Source organism: Excalfactoria chinensis, chromosome Z (assembly GCF_039878825.1).
Source record: "Excalfactoria chinensis isolate bCotChi1 chromosome Z, bCotChi1.hap2, whole genome shotgun sequence".
Classification (NCBI taxonomy): domain Eukaryota; kingdom Metazoa; phylum Chordata; class Aves; order Galliformes; family Phasianidae; genus Excalfactoria; species Excalfactoria chinensis.
Genome location: NC_092857.1, coordinates 50,836,476 through 50,854,299, shown reverse-complemented (window position 1 = coordinate 50,854,299; position 17,824 = coordinate 50,836,476). Strand labels below are relative to the sequence as shown.

General features: G+C 36.3%; 1 protein-coding gene across 3 annotated transcripts in view; it reads right to left on the bottom strand.

The window, feature by feature from the left end:
- APC (APC regulator of WNT signaling pathway) overlaps positions 1 to 17,824 on the bottom strand; it is a 96,220-nt gene that overhangs the window by 54,523 nt on the left and 23,873 nt on the right. For all 3 annotated transcript variants that reach the window (XM_072360559.1, XM_072360558.1, XM_072360560.1), the window contains exon 2: positions 9,440 to 9,592. In XM_072360559.1, the coding sequence (XP_072216660.1) occupies positions 9,440 to 9,574 (135 nt within the window). In that variant the 5' untranslated portion in view covers positions 9,575 to 9,592. The remainder of the gene's footprint in view (positions 1 to 9,439; positions 9,593 to 17,824) is intronic.

The window sequence follows — 17,824 nt, the reverse complement described above, 5'->3', positions numbered from 1 at the left end:
CCTTCCAATTAACACTTTCTACTGAAGCTCCCAAATAGGACTGAAATTTTTTTAAACAAATACCTGAAGCTACACTATAAATCAAGATATTAAGCAAATCTTATAATCAAAATTATTATCCACCTAAATGGAAAAAAAAAAAAAAAAAAAAAAAAAAAGGGACTTGAAAAGGCATATCAGTCATTCTTGAGTCCCAGTACAACTCTCCCACTTCCTATGGTATTCCGGCAGGGCAGATGTGAACTGGAGCACATGCTAGACATTGCTACCTGCTCAGAGAAAAGACTCTCCCATCACTGGCCTGGCAGACCTCTTTGTCACCTACTCTCCACATCAGTCCCTTAGGCTCTCTTCTTGAATCATGACTCCAAAGCTGTTGTCACGTCCTTAATTTTTCCCTCTCCAACCCTGCATTCCATCCAGAGCCATCGAAGGCCCTCTTCTCTCATAATGTTCAGGAGTTCTATAGGGAGTTCTATAAGGGAGGCAAATTTCCTCCTCCTCCTCCTGAGGCTCTGCTCCAACCAGTCTTAAGAGAGCACGACACTGTTAGGGAAAAAACAAACAAACAAACAAACCAGAAGCAAAAATGCAAACAGTGTCCCTTCATGCCAAATCAGACCAAATGCCAATCTATGCCATCATCCTATCTCAGTAGGAACTCAGAAATACATTAAATATATATATATATATTAAAATTCTTCATTTAAGTTGTTTATCCCTCTTCACAGCTTCTAGCTGTTAATATCTTGAAAATTCATCTCTGGTGGTACTAACTCCCAGACAATTCTTTCAGCATTCAAATGAGCTGAATTTTATCTCTCACATATTTCTTTACTCCATACCACTTCTGAAGCTCTTCTTTCCATTTTTACCAAACTGAAACTTTAACATCTCACCCCATCCCCATCCCCCACCCCCTATTGTTTTTCCCCAAATAAGTTACAAATTAAGATGAACAGAACAGGTCACAGCAGACATATCACTAGGTCACTAATGGCTTACCTTTAAAAAAAAAGAGAATTTATTCTACTCATTATTTTCCATCTTTAACCCAGCTGCCAGCCAAAGACCTTTCCAAATCAGTTTAGGTTCTTCTCTGATGAAGGGACATCAGTACTAAACTCATTTTATAAATCCAAGCAAACTCATTAATACCATCAACTCTATGAAACCTTCATAGAATTTAGGTCTGTAAGCCATGTTTTGACATAGCAATGTTAACCCTTTGCCCAAAAGTAGTCTACTCTTTAGTTTTCTAACAACATGGTCCTTACAAACATCAGTCCTGCATCAGCACTTGTACATCAGCACTTTTTCTGAGAATGTTTTCTTAAAAAGTGAGATCAAATCTGCCATGCTGCCTGACAGCTATTTTATACAAATAATATAAATCTTGATCATCGACAAGCACAAGTGCTTGTTGTAACAAGAAGAACTAAATAAGTAAGGGATCTTGAGGGAAGGTTATATACTCAAAAATTTGGTAAGCAACATCACAGCAAAAATAAGAAAAAGATAACTATCTTCATTTTGAATTATATGGTTTGAAAGTGCGTCATTATACTTATCTTTAATGGGTAACAAAGAAAGGAAGACAGAAGCACACGAACATGCTGGGGAACAATCCCAGGGGCTATAGCTACTGAACTCTCAAGCAATGAAGATGACATAGTGGAGATAATATAGGAAAGCAAATTTGACTGGGAAGATATACTTGATGAATTGCTGCAAGAAGAGAACCTACAATAAAGGAACTTTATGAATAACCAAGAAATGACTGGCTGACAAACTGATAAAGACTGATGTCAGATGGAAAACCATTTGGATGACTACGGTTTTAAGCACCTCAATCTAATCAGTGCTCTGAGAAATTATTTATCCTATTACTTAGGTTGTAACCCACCCTTTCTTGAAGCCGAAGGGTTCATACCTCAATCTTAAATACTGAAGAACAGGTGGTGGAAGAGGAACAATCTTACAGTTGACAGTTCAGAATTATTATACTCAAATTGCTTCAGAATATTTGGGTGAATATCCACTTTTTTCTGCCCTTTCATTACTTCTGCTTTATAACCTCGTGCTGAAGTTACTAACAGTTTTAACACAAGATCCCTGAGATGTTCTTCATGTAACAGCAAACTATTGCTAAGCTTCATACATACAATTACTGCACAGACATTACTACATTGTTTATAGTTTATTCAGCAACTACAACCTCACCACATTATGTTTAGGTAACTCCAAAAGTAGTAACTCCAAAAGTAATGCCTCCTGTTTATTTCCATAGAAACTACAACATACACACTCCTACTGCCCTGCCACCAACATCCATCCACCCCTGACATCATAGGCTAGCAGTAATGATACAGGAGACGTAACCTGCAGAGCAGCCCTCATATGACCTCACCTCTTTGTGAATGTATCAGATTACCTCATATCACTTGGAAACTGGATTTCCATTGATAGCTCTGGAAACAATACTAATATCCAAATCAGTAACAGTATGCACAAAGAAACACCTAACATACTAAAATGTAAGATTCAAATACAAACATTTCACAATTATACCAATTTGCTTACTACCTGCAGTCTACTCACTTATAAGAATTCCTGCTGACATCTATCTTTTCTCATGTGTTTTTCCCTCCTGTGTGCTGACTACTTTGCTTCTGTACCTCCTCATCATTCTTCAACATATTTTTTTCAATCTCTGCATGACTTGCAGAAATATTCTAATATTTGTTCTAATGAAATATTCTAAATCTTTTCTCCAAAAACACAAGAAAAAATAGAAAGGGCCAGATGAAGCTACAAACACTCTCCTCTTTGGAAAATGATGGGAAAACCTTGTTTATTTGGTACAATATGTATTCCCAGCAAAATACACAACCTCGGGAACTTTAGAGGAAAAACTGTTAATAGACAACAGAAGATGGGATTACAAACATGGGTATCCTGTATGTATGTATCTGTCATACACCTGAAGAAGCTTACATACAAATAGATGCACACTGTATCCATACATACTCTCACAAATCCAGCATGACAGAAAGAAGATGAAAGACAGGCACCATGCCACCCATTTCTACATACATGCAAACAAATACACACACACGTAAAAATATCACATGGCAAAATTTGCTGGCTGTGTTTTTCAGGGGTTCTGTCAGGCTTCAAATACAACAAACTTCAATTTATAATTTGCAAGCACATAATTTATTATAATACACTGAAATAGATTGCTTTGGCAGATATAAGAAACTCTCTTGGTATTTTCTGTGCTTTACAACAAGGATCAATAATGCTGAGGATGAGAGACAACTGTGTAGAATAAAGCAGATTTTCTAGGTTAAGTAGCAAAAAATGATGGCTAAGCAAGAGACTGTCTGACCATAGGATGAGGGACAAGTTAAAAGAGAATGCGATCACCTGCTTACTTAATCAAACACATGTTTGATAAAAGCAGTCATGCATCCCTGAAGACTCCCTCCCAGCACCCATTTTAAAGCAAACCTTATAATGCGCGCAAGAGGACTAAAAGGGAGACAGCAATATCTGCAATCTTATGTCTCTGCAAGTATAAACTTTAAAAAATACACATACATGGTTCAGTAACTGGTATACTAGATTATAAAAGATCAGCATTTGTTGTTATTTAAACTATTAAGACATACAGATCCCTAAATCCTGCTTACGTGGGCTGCTAATTTTGCTACTGAAACACTCTGAACATCAATCATCCTTTTTTATAAACAACCTTACACTAATAAGCTCCAAGTTGGAAGCAGTACATTTTTAAGATTCCTTCTTCGTCATGAAACAATCAAGCTACTGTAACTTCTCATAAGTTGCCATCTTGATAGTTAGTCTCCTGTTTCTGCTAAAGATCTATATGTTTATTCTTTTAAATAGTCATAAAAAGATACAATAGCAAGTTTAACTCACAGAGAAAATAAAACAAAAATTAATTATATTTTATTATAAAATCACACTCTGTTCTGTTAAGAAATAAGCTTTCCCATATCCTTGAAAATCCAGCATGACATAAAGATGAAAGGCACATCGCACTATCCAGTCCAGTACAACTTTTACTATTAATTCAGCTAATTTATGTTATATTACTTTATCATACAAAGTATTCATGAGACCTTACAATAAACCCGGGGTATTATATTTTATTGGCTTAAATTTCTTTCGCAGCCACATCTAATTACCTCAGCAATGTACAAACATATTCAAAATCAAAATGCTCAAATATCTTTTCTTTGTCTGTTCAGTCAAAGTCTACTCCAATAAAACGAAGCATCACAGTATTTAGCACTGTGCCAGCTAATTTGCAGAAAAATAACTCCACACAAATACTAACCATGAAAAAAATAAAACATTCTTTGGTCCCACACTGGACATCACAGCTTTTTAGCACTTATCTTTTAAATATGAATTCTGTAAACAAACAAAAACAAGAAGAAAAATCCACAGAAAATTATTATAAGTAAAATCTTTATTCGTTAACAAAAAATATAAATAAATAAATAAAAATCTGTAGACAAATGACAAACCATGAACAAGCAGCTCATGATTTTCTGTTTTATGTTTAACCACTGCTTTGTTTCTTCACAGTGTATATTCATTTAATTAAAACACTTCTCCAAAAAATAAAAAATAAAATCACAATATCCATGCCACCTTGAATTATATTCTACCTATTTTGTGCTGACACACATGGATACAATAATAAGGATATTCAATGAGCTAGAAAACAGTATGCAGAATATAATTTTAGTTGTATTATGTAAAGATGAAGGGGAGAAGATAATGCCCACACAGCTGTGGAAATGCTGAAGCTGGTCTTCTTAAACAAGGCAACACGCAATATTCATTTTACTGTAAAATCCAAGCAGAGGGAGAGAATGTGGTAATCAAGAGTGATGTAAGCTTTACTTTTGCTTGTTTTAAATACCTAAAATTAAACTGAATGTAACTACTTACACACAGATTTCATATAAGGAACAATACTGACACGAATTAGGTATTACACAAAAAACTATATGCTGACAACTGCAAAATACTTGTTCTTCATATAAATCAGACAGGACAGTCGTCACTGTGTGTCTTGAAAAATGGAGGCCTTTTTTTGTCAGAAGGCTTTACACGTACGGGCAAGAAGCAATGGAGTGCCCTTTTAAAAATAAACTCACTAGTCCACTTGTTCCTAAATTTGTCTGTAGCCTCTGCTATATGTGGTTATGCTTACTAACTGCATTCACACACTTCAACTATTCTTCTGCATTTACAGGCCAACAGCTACTTAACAGGCCACCAAACTGAGTATTTGTTGACTTAGAGAGAATGTTTTATCATACAGAACTGCTGTAGTCCTTATCTGAAAGGAAGCCAACAGTAACAACTGAATTTCCCAAGCTAGTGATAATACTCTGAGGGATTTCTTTTGTTTGAATAGCTAATCTCTAAGACAACAAATTAAAAAATAAAGTATACACTGTTTTATTAGTAACTTTGGCATCCTCAATAACATCTTCATCTTTCCTTACCCCTCACATCCTTTTCTGATCAACAAAAAAACAATTTTCCTTTTTAATTATGAAAACTAGCTTTAAAAATGAAGCATTCAAACATTGTTCCTATGTAGGTCAGTAGTAGTTCACAATAAATGCATCTGCAAGTTGAGCTCACGTTAAGCTTTTAATTCCAGTATGATTATCTGCATTTCTGAAAAAGGAGATTATAAAAATGAGGCACTCTTGCACAATATTTTAACACTACTACTTACAGAATCAACTTCTTTAAAATTATTCAATATTGCCCTTAAAATTCCCTTCTTAATTATTGCCTTCCACGACTGATTAAAGTATATAAGGCAGAATAGCTGATAGAAGCAAAGCTATTAAGTGTCCAAATAGTCACCATGAGATAATCCTACCAAATCAAGATGAAATGGTGTAAGAATAACAACATTGCTGTACATAACATCCCTGAAGCACACCCAGTCTACCTTATTACCACTGCCCTTCTTCCTCTATTATCTGGAACTGCACTTGGCAGGAGAGGCTGCAAGGGGTCTGCAGTACCTATGTGTTATCCCAATGGATTTGTGTTTCGAATTATCTGGAGTTATAACTAATTACATGGTAGCCAAGGGATTTTTAATCTACATTTCTCCGTTACTTCTACTTACTTTTCTTTTAATTATTCCTAATCACAGCGCTGGAACCATACAAACCACAAAGAAATCAGTTTCTTTCAGCAGAACAAAGAAAACCAGTTCTTTTTCAGAGAACTAAAATTATCACCTGACTGAACAGAATCCTGCAATTACTCTCAAACTTTTTCATCTACAGGCTCCTGTGCCCAAGATGATTTCCATAACACTCTTCAATTTCAACAAAAGTTAAGGCAAGGTTTGTACTCTTTTCAAATACAACTAAAATAAACAAGAGGAAGAAACCGCTTCCAAGAGCAAGCACCCATGACGAACAGAACAGAACTGACCAGCATTTTCTAACAGAGCATGGAAAAAAAGAATCAGATCAGTCTAAACAATCTCCATTGCCCGCTGAAATTTAAAGAAATTTAAATTTAAAGAAACAATTCAAGAATAATACTTGAGCTGAAGTGAGTATAAGGATAAATTGCTTATACTCAGGATGGCATTCAAGGAGAAAAAAGATGAATTATCTACCTGGAATACAAATTTTTGTAGAGTGCAATATAACCACATTCAGTTTGCTGGTCTGCTGCATTTGTAGTAAAGGCATAAAGCTGTTCCACATCCCAAACTAATGACCTAGAAACTAGCTAATACAGATAGTCTCTTTCTTTGGGTCTCTGAGAATTTAATTATTGACACAAAAGGGAAAAAAAAAAAAAAAAGATTTTCCCTTTTTAAAACTCTTTTTCTTCAGTCCCTTATTTCAGACTGCACTGACAGGCAGAGAAAAAAACTGATTTGCTATAATATTACCTTAACAGTCACAATCTAACAGATATAGCTTTCAGATACACAATTAAACACACAAAAAACTTTTCCTCAGTTGTTAACTCCAAACACAGTTTCAAGTAATTTATGCATGAAGGATCATTATATCGTTTCAGCTTAGGTTGCAGAGACATTTGGATTTTACATGCCAATGCAAGCATTATATATAACTGATAAAAGAAAAAGAAGTATTTATTTTAAATAATATTATACCAAATTATAGTGATTCAAACCAAATACGTGAATACATTGGTCAATCTACATGTAAGATGAAGTTCATTTTCTTTTTGCGATATTAATCAGATTACTTTTAATAAAATAAAGACCAGCTACAAAGTAACAAGAAGTTTATGATATGAATATAGGAAATGATGGACATAGAAATATTGTTCAGTATTCACAAAAAGCCTACACTATGTAGTAGTATGAGAGCTGCTCTCTAAGTAATGCCTGCTGTTTTATCAGTCTGTTGGTGGAACATCAGTAGAGGTTGAACCATCCCAAAAAATGTTCAGTTACACACTGCTGCCACGTGACAGATGGCAGCAGAGAGGCAGTCTGACAGAACGGTGTCTGACAAGGCAGTGTACATGAAGCAAAGGTATGTCACTGAATTCCTCCCCATGGAAAAAATGGCACCCACTGACATTATTGATGCTTGCTGAACATTTATGGAGACCAAACAGTGGATGGTGCGTTCAGCAGTGTTGACAGCAACAGTGGGTCACATCTGCCAGTGCAGATGTGTGGCATGCAGGCTCTTGTTCATTGCTGGGAAAAAAGCATAGCTAATGGTGGTGATTGTTCTGAAAAGTAGAGATTTGTATCTGGGAATTTGCTCTATCAAAAAGCATTACTGTGCTCTGTGTATCTGTTGTAGTTTTTGTGGAAATAAATAGGAGGCAGGGGGGCTGGACTCGATGATCTCTGGAGGTCCCTTCCAGACCCCATGATTCTGTGAGGCAATACTTTCAGAGTGACCAATACATATGCAGATATTCATAGAATCATAGGATGGGCTGAAGAGGACCTCAAAGATCATCTAGTTTCAAGCCCCCTGCCACAGACAGGGTCGTTAACCACCAGACCAGGCTGCCCAGAGCCAGATCCAGCCTGGCCTTGAATGCCTCCAGGGATGGGGAATCCACAGCCTCCTTGGGTAACCTGTTCCAGTGTTTCACCACCCTCAGAGTAAAAAAAATCCTTCTTGATAGTTAACCTAACCCCCCCCCGTCTCAGTTTAAAACCATTCCTCCTTGTCATATCACTATTAACCCATGTGAACAGACTTACAACCTCCTGTTTATCCACTCACTTCAAGTACTGCAAGGCCATGAGACCGTCCCCCTTGAGCCTTCTCTTCTCCAGGCTAAACAACTTTCCTCACAGGAGACGTGCTCCAGCCCTCTGATCACCTTAATGGCCACCCTCTTGACCTGTTCCAGGAGCTCTGTGTCCTTCTTGTACTGGGGGCCCCATGCCTGGATGCAGTACTCCAGGTGGGGCCTCACAAGAGCTGAGTAGGGGGGGGGTCAATCACCTCCCTCTCCCTGCCGGTCACCCCCTTTTTAATGCAGCCCAGAACACATTTGGTTTTCCAGGCTGTAAGCAAGCATTCCTGGTTTATGTCCAGCTTCTCATCCACCAGGACCCCAAATCCTTCCCTGCAGGGCTGCTCTCAAGGAGATCTCCTCCCAGTAAGTATAAATAGCTGGGATTATATTCCAATGATATTAGTTTATGTATCAGTTCTGCTGACTGCTAGCAAAAAGAAGTAGGATTTGTCAGCTCAGGAAGAGTAGCTAGAATGCTTGCGCAATTCTGCCTTGTTAAGTGCCATTATTACACAGATGCAGTTACTTACATATCTTCCAACAGATTAAAATCCATATTAATTCTATTTGAGTCTAGTGTTACCTCTTGGATAGGTGGCTTTGAAAGCCTACACACAGTCCTTAAATATTAGATGGGCAGATCAGGGTGAAATTATCAAGTCTAAATTTATGCCTTGGGAGAGGCTGGAGACTTGTGGTCTTACTTTAAAACAAAATTTTCTTTTTTGAGTGTAAGCACTGTAGTAATGAAACGATAAACATTAAACTTATCTTAAAATAATGAAAACCTCCACTCCCATGAATTCATGCTAGGAAGCAGCAGTGCTAAACTGGTAGTGCTTACCATGACAAACCAGAAAAAAGCTAGGAAAACTGGAAGGTGTTTCTAAAAATGGTTTTGAAATATTTTAATTTCCAAAGGACAAAAAATAAACAGTGCACTTCACCAATTAAACCTGATTAATACAGTTTTCTGTTAACACAGCCTATAAAATAATTTTTGTAGGATTCTAGAAGCATAAAGAATTCGTACAATGATCAGTTCATTGAAAGACAATCAACTACAGAACACAACAATGAATGACAAATACAGAATTTGTAATACCTTCATGTTAGATGCCTCAGTTTCCAGTTTGGTTAGGTGATTTGAGTTGTCCTCTAGCTCTTGTCGAAGGTTGGAGTTCTCCATCTTTAATGCCTCAACTTGCTTTAACAACTGATCATAAGAAGCTGCGGCCATCCTGGGCTACCCTCAGACCTAAAAAATAAGAGAAAATACTAAATATAAACTTTTTCAAAAAGCAACAACAAAAACTGTACCTAATCATAAAGCTATCTCACTCCCATTTACCATCCAACTTTCTAAACATTTAATCCAAGTACATAAAGCCAAACTACTACTGCCAGTTCAAAGGCTTTTTCCAGTGGCCTTCGGTTTGATACATATGATTAAGTCTAGGAAAGAAGTTCATCAAGGACTGAATAAGGTATTAGGGGAAGGCAAACTACATGAAGGAAAACCACAGCACCATACAATACCATCCTTAAAATTAGCACTTCAATTCGAACAATGATGAGAGATAATAAACCATATTTAGACATCTATGTGTAGTTAACATGCACTGTGAAACATAAGATGCTACGAGATGCTGACTGCCTACAGATTTTTTGAAATGAAAACCACAGATGCCCCAAATTCCTGAGAATAGCACACATTAATGTCAATTTAAATAGTAAAGAGTTCTAACAGGAAAAAAAACAAAACAGAATATAGCAGTAATCAAATCTTTTATTTAAAAACAAAAAAACAAAACAACAGAAACACAACTCCAAGGCAAAAAGATTAAAGCACATATTCATGAAATTCTAACACAATATGTAGTTGTATTGCACTGCAGAAGAAACGGATGAAAGATTATTGTTAAGACACGCTATTATAAATATAAAAAGCAAATGTAGGAAAGGCATGGTATATAGGTCATAAAACAAAAAAATCTTGCTTCTATAGTGACTGCAATAATAGATCTTGCACACATTTTCAGTCATGCTTTTCAAATTAAAAAAAGAAAAAAAAAAACAAAAAACTTTGTCTAACAAACAACTAAAACATAGCTAACCACTTCTGAAGATCTTTACAGTCAAAATTTTTTATTTCTTATTCATCGGTCATTCCAACAGAATAAAGGAAGTCCGCCACTTCATCTAAGCATAAGTTACCCTTCCAATATCACAGTAAGAATTTCCTAAGTACAGGAACTGTAACTCAAAAGAGAAAAGTACATAAGCTTCACTGGAGAATTTTTCATACTGTAGCACCCTGGAAAGATGAAACAACTGAAAGCCTGCACTTAGCAATTTTCCTACACCTCTGCAACATCCTGCAAATACAGCTAAGGAGCCATCTTGAAAACTGCACTAACAGGAGAGCATACTCTGTGTATACTCACATCAAACCTCTGACCTTGCCGCTTGTGTAACTCCTTATGTAATCAAATTTGCTCTTCCGGATGAATCTTAATTGAATTATCAAATCAATGAAAAGGTAGGTAAAATTACGCTAGAAGATTTGATTTTGTTCCCCAGGATAACTTCTGAATATTATGCTTAATCTTTTTCAATTTAAACTCAATGAAGCAGAAGGAGCAACATAAACCACTGAAGTCAGGAAAAAAAAAAAAAAAACAGTTGTAAATGATATGACTGTTTTATTTATTTTTCAATACAAAAGTCATGCCTTAAACATCTGTCATCATCACAGAGAGGTCAAGGAAAAGGATCACTATTTACAGAGCTGTGATTTCCACGACGCCATTAAACAATTGAAAAAATTATTCCAAATACATTTATTTTTCACAATTTGGTCATGCTTTACTGGAGGTGGCTCATTCAGAGCAATGAAGGCAATCAGAAACTTTAAGCTGTATTCCAAATATTCCATACTTTCATTACAAGACAGATTCACTTAAATGGTAAGCAGAGTTAACGAAGAACTCCGGACTGCTTCTGATCCACTTAGTGCATAAGAGTACTAGTTTCCATTCCTACTACACCTGAAGTTTAACTTCTTTCCAGAACATATGCCACATAGATAATTCAGCACAAACACAACAAAAGGCAGACAACTTGAAAATATTTTCTATTCTAAACAATTATTTTCAATTATAAACAAGTATTGCATTGTAATACAGAATTACCAAGGTTGAATTGCTAGGTTGGAAAAGACCCTTCAGATCCATACTAACCATCCACTTAACTACCAACTCTGCCATATTGATCCAATCTATTGGTTTTAACTCAAGTTTACTATGTTTACTCATTTACACCTAATCAACAGAAGCTGCAGTGTCCCATCTCTTTGGCATTGACATTTATTCTAGTTAGAGTAACTATTTCTTATTAATTCATTATTGGTATGGAAGTACAAGTAATGATAAAGAATACTTGGTTCTTCCAATTTCTCTACTCACAGAGGAATTTTAGGTACATTAACAAGACATGTAAATGCAAGGAAGAATGTAAAGAAAGATGAACGAAGGAAAAAACTCCTAAGGCAGCAACTGAACAGCTCTGGCAATTTAAAGGAAAAATCAGCTTAAATATGGAGCAGGATAAAAAGGGTGAGATGAAGTAACGTACAATCTAAGGTTATATAATAACTATATAAATAACTAGATCTGACATTGCAAAGTGAAACCTTGTCACTTGGAAGTACTCAGTGGTCACTCTGGGTCCTTCTCAGTCAGACAGGGTTTGCAGCCACATAACCTTTCACAGCAAATACCACATCACCGGTGCTAAGTAAAGCACAGAATAATTTACACTTGGCCTAAAAGCCTGAACTTGCACAAAAGCACACACACAAAAGTATTCAGGACGCTTGGGGCCAGAATCAGCTGGATGAAGAATAAACGACTCTCTACTCCAAGCATGAAGCCATTACACGGGGAAGTGGAAGGAATAATTCTGTACTCTAATGCTAATTTCCCACTTTATTTAGCTCAGTTGAGAACACATGACATGCTGAAATCTACAGATCTTTGGGAAGATCGCTATCATGCTTCAGAGTCAAGCACCCTTTTGTGCCAAAACTCTTTTTTTGCAGAGAGGTAAAGATACAAATGGAAGAATGGAGACAACCTCTTTTTCTACACAGCCACTTTAAGATTTAACTCCCTTGATACATGAAGCACCTCAAATCTACTTTCTAACTTTCCTTGCCCATATTCTCAGCATCAAGAGTTTTCTTCTCCATCTCCTAAAACAATTTCATTCTGTAATGAATTAGCTGTCTGTATGAATACGTGCATCAAAGACTTTCAAGCCAGGCGTAGCACTTTCACAAACTATGACAAAAATCAAATAGAAGCCTAAATACATATGTACTGTCAGGATTTAAGATATGCATTTTTCTTTTGGGAAAACAAAACAAACAAACAAACAAACAAACAAACAAACAAAAAACAACTCTACAAAAGTTTGGAATTGGAAATTTACATATGCTTGTTTTTACTCAAAGCCGAAGCAGACAAAATACACAGAATCTTCTGAAAATCTACATTTTTTTGATTTTTTTTTTTTAATTGATCAGAACAATTTTTTTTTCTTTGAAATCAATAAGCACATACACTCATAATCCCTGGAGGTCTACTTAAGAACCCTAAGCTCCGCAATTTGTGAATCTTTAACTTTCTACAAAAATATTTCAGACTCCTATTACTGTTTTTTCATCCATAAAAGCTGTAATTATTACCAGAGCATACAATTTTACAATGTAACCTCTGTAGAATAACTTGTCTTAGCCTTTTCAAAAGAGGCTAAAAAATAATCTGAAACATAAAGCCCTACCATACAGGGTTTTATGTTTCAGATTACAACAATGTAGGCAGAGTAATATATGTATATATAAATATATAATATAATATACGTATATGTGGGTGGCTTTTTTTTTCTTTTTTTTTTTTTTTTCCTTCTTTTTTGCTAGCAGGTAAGTTGTATAGCTAGGTCAGAGAACAAAATCAGTAAAAAAGCAAAATTACTTTCTTTAATAAGGCCAGCCCAAACAACACTGATGTTAGCTAGCGCTCCAGTACATTTTGCTGACTTTGGATTATGAACTTTGTTGAAAATAGTAAATCTGATGCTTGAATCTCTAATAGTGCAATACAATCAATGTTCTACTAGCACCACTACTGGTAAGCAGATGTGCTCCTGCACTCTGCAGAACTTCCATGTTGTAGTTTATCTTCTCAATATAAGAATTCATAATCAATGAATCTACAGTTCACAGATGATCTACATTATAATTTAAAAATGCTGGAAAAGATAATCAACTCTCATCGCTTGCTGTATATGCAAATATTACCTAACTGTCCTGAGCCCAGTGTCTTGTTCCTATTATTCTCTCCCCTTCTGCCATTTTTAGATGATTAATGGAGAACTGTTTTTTCACTGGCATATTACATTGAAATCATAAAAAAACAACAAAAATACAGCATAGTGTCATTTAAGCATGTTTGAGATACTTCCAATTAGTTAAGCTCATATGTATATCAAAACAGATTTTTTGAAGTGCCAAGTCTAAGAGTCCTCAAGACTTGGAAGAGAGTGCTAATGCTGGCATGCCTGCAATGGTGCCTACTCCCAGCTGTCCGCCCTTGCCATCTACACAAGCTCCCCACTTGAGCAATAGAGAAGGGGTCAGCTGCTCATGTAGCAGCTGCTAAACCACTGCAGATTACTGCATGACTACCAAGGTAATCTAAAATAGGTGTCGGTTAACTTAACATGCTGGGTCATTAACCACAATGGTTCAGCAGCTGTTATACGACTCTTCCGGAAAAAGAGTGGTAAGGTTGACAGACAGCAGCATAAACCCAGCACAGCTGTTCTACAATAAACCAGCCCTCCCACTCTGTGATTCTGTGACTTACTAATCTCAGTCTTAGGTTTACCATTTTTATAGTTACTTTTATTAATATACTTAAGAGAATAAAGTGAGGGGTTTGGGGCCATTCTTTCTCAGAACATACCAGACTGATATGCTGACTTGCAATAATGAAATTTTTCTGTTGTCTAAATCCTTTAGTAGTTCCAATACAGCTTATGCATATAGATAATCCTCTGTCTGCCCGTGTTCAGCTCCGACACAGTATCAGTACTCTAGGTGCTGTGTTTTAGGATTTATCGCTGTATCAATGGCCAGAGACTGTCTTATGCAGTTCTGTTTGGGGCAAGACTTCCAGACCTGCTACTTTAAACATGCTTACCTTTCACAAGCATCAATATTCTTTCATGCTCACTGAATAAAACTCCATTAGCCTCAGGTCATAAAAGCCTGTTACCTTGATTCTTCCACACATGCAAAAACTGTATTTCTGTTTTATCCAACATCACATTGGGCAACGTATATTATTTTTACTTGTGAAAGACCTGTACTTTATAAAAATGGCCCTAATGGCCAACATATTTATGTTCTTGGACCTCTACCTGCACTGAAGAACAACTCAGAAAACTTCTAGTCAGTAGCATAAGTTATTACATTATTTTGTTCCTCACTTTGGCTATGGGCACAGACAAATGTAACAAGGAAACTGAAAACACTTCCAGGCTTTGGACATGTTTAGCCAGAATAAGAAATCACTGAGAGCAGAACTATAACAGCCCATGTTTAGAACACCAGATCTTTCATCTCCTGTTTGTGCTATGTTTCATTCTGTCTGCATGCAAAGGCTATCAGGAAAGATGCAACAAGGAACAGAAATTGTTTATCATGGGAAACTGTACTTTAGTTGTACAAACGCTTGGTTCAGAAGCAAGGACTATGATATCAAAAAGTGATTTCCAAGTTATGTAACACAACCCTTTTTAATAAATCTGAAATAATTAAAATGATAAACTGACAACAAATAATAGTCCCTAGATTAGGTGCACTGAATTGTTGGGCGTTTTTGCCATATAGAAGAACCAGATGAAAAGCCATTCTCAGACGTCCTAATACAATGTGTGAGAGTTAATCCCTTTAAAACGAAGCCATGCTCAACTTTCCCTCACCTGCACTGAGAGGATTTTCTTCTCAGTTCTTCTATCCGCTTCTGCATGACGGTCATCTTTACAGACAGTGGAACAAAGCACATAAGTGTTAGTATACCTGACCTTCTTAAATACCTTTGACCATGGAATAAGGTAAAGGGTGTTTATTTGCGGGGTCTTCTGTTCTGTTCTTCTCTGAATGAGTTTGTAACTTGACAAGAGTTTTCCATTCACTGTTGCATTCTCTGGGAGAATGCTCTTCAAGTTCACTGACATGGTTAAGTACGCTGCAAATTCTATAGTCCATCACATTTTCAAAGATTATAGGAGCTTCAGTAATCACAGCACTCAGCCCGCAGCACCTCCAAATGCAGGTAGCACAGAATGCTGTATATTTTGTCCCAGCAGTGACATTCTTCATAGCTCACACTCTAGGCCAGTACTTATGAATCACAGCAAGCAGAAGCATCATCTGTTCCTCCAACCAAAATACAGCTTGGCTGATGATGGTGCCAAAATAAGCAGTGGTCCACATTCTTTGCATTCTCCAAAAGACCATGACAAGGAGAAGAATGAAGATGGTGGTTTAATCTCAAATTAGGACTTGCCTTCCTTAGTTACAGGTGAAGTTTCATGGCTGTCGCATTTGGCATATGTGTTTTTAGTAGGAACTACTCCACGTTTAGTTTTTCATGAAAAATCACCAACAATCTAACATTTATACTGGTACAAATGTAATGGTTTGGGTTGGAAGGCCTTCATCAAGTTTCAACCCCTATGCTATAGGCAGGGACATCTCCCTCTAGACCAGTTTGCTCAAAGCTCAACCAGAATGGCCTTGAATGGTTCCAGGGAACAGGCATCCACAACCTCACTAGGCAACCTGTTCCAATGCCTCACACCACCCTCACAATAAAGCATTTCTTTCTAATATCTGGTCTAAATCTTTCAGCTAAAAACCATCTCCCCTTGGAAAAATCCACAACTCATACATTTCAGGCTGTGAACAGTCAAGTTCAGCTTTCATTACATTCTCAACACAAAAAAAAAGAACCCTACTTCTGCCTTTAGAATTCTGAGTTGGGAAGCTCCTTAGCTGGTTAGTCATGCTGCATTCAGAATACGACAAAATACGAAACATGATTTGCATTTAAATACTACGTTGAATACAAAGCAGTCCAGACATCGTTTGAATCATAACTTGTGCTGGACTTGGGATGATTCACAATCCTGTACACTCATTCTTCAGCATGACCATTTTTGCTATTCATAGCTAACAGTGTATGTTCTCATTGCAAATGACCCAATGTAGCTTAGTTTTTACTTCTCATAATCTTTTAAGAACTAAATTCAGAAAGTTTAAGTCATTAAGAAGTCTGAAAAAGGCCTTTTTTTTTTCCTCTCTTATTTTAAATTAAAACACAAAGTATTAAGAAATAAATCAGTTTTATTAAAGTATTATTTTATATTAAGGAGATACAGAAGCTTTTCATCACATTGGGTAATCTACCAATGTAATCTTAAGCGTTCACTTGAGCACTTGCAGGGAACAGAAGACCACTTCTCTTGCAGGAAAAATATTACCATGTGTTCACACAGATCCTGCATGAATTTTGGAAAAAACAAGCAGTGGAGCCTTCCAGAGGTCTTCAGTGACACTAATTTACTCCATGAGTCTTATCACTATGCCTTGTTTTAAATAAGATTTCACCGTGCTGATGGAAAAAGTAATTACATCTCATCAATGTGTTTTGCTAATTAAGCTAAAATAGAAATCCAACATAAGAATTTGTAGAGCAAAAAATCCCATAGACATGGGTATTTCCAACAAACGCTGCATACTGCGAGAACGTGTGTATCATAAGATGTAACACAGTACTCTGCACAATGGCTTGGGGAAATATCAATAGAGGAATGGAGGAATGATGCTGAGGATGATTCTGCAGTCATGAATCACTCAAAATATTACACTTGTGTTCAACCTGCCATTTTTAAGAGTGACTATTCACAGGAAATACTTCACCTCTTACACAAACAATATATACACTTTTTTTTAAGGTTTAAAGATGTAAGGAGAGAAGCATCACCATAACAGGGGTCACAATCATGGCTGTGCTTTTGTCATCTTCTTTTCAGAAAAAAATAAGTGGTGAAACCACCTATGTACCTATTCAATCTGCTAACACTTATGCTGCTAAAATGAACGTTTAAAGAACATCACTGATTTACATCTTGACCACCAAATACTTCAACTGGTATATTTATCAACTAGTGTACTAAAATTTAACATAATACATATCTTACTGACATTAAGGAAAACCGTGATTCTGTAAGTAGACTGTGGTCTAGGTAGAGAATGTCTTAAGAGAATATTTTCATAAGAAAAAGTTAACATTTGTCATCATCAAACCTTTTTTTGTGCTTCATTTAATTGAACTAAGAATGCTGCAGAACTAAGTTA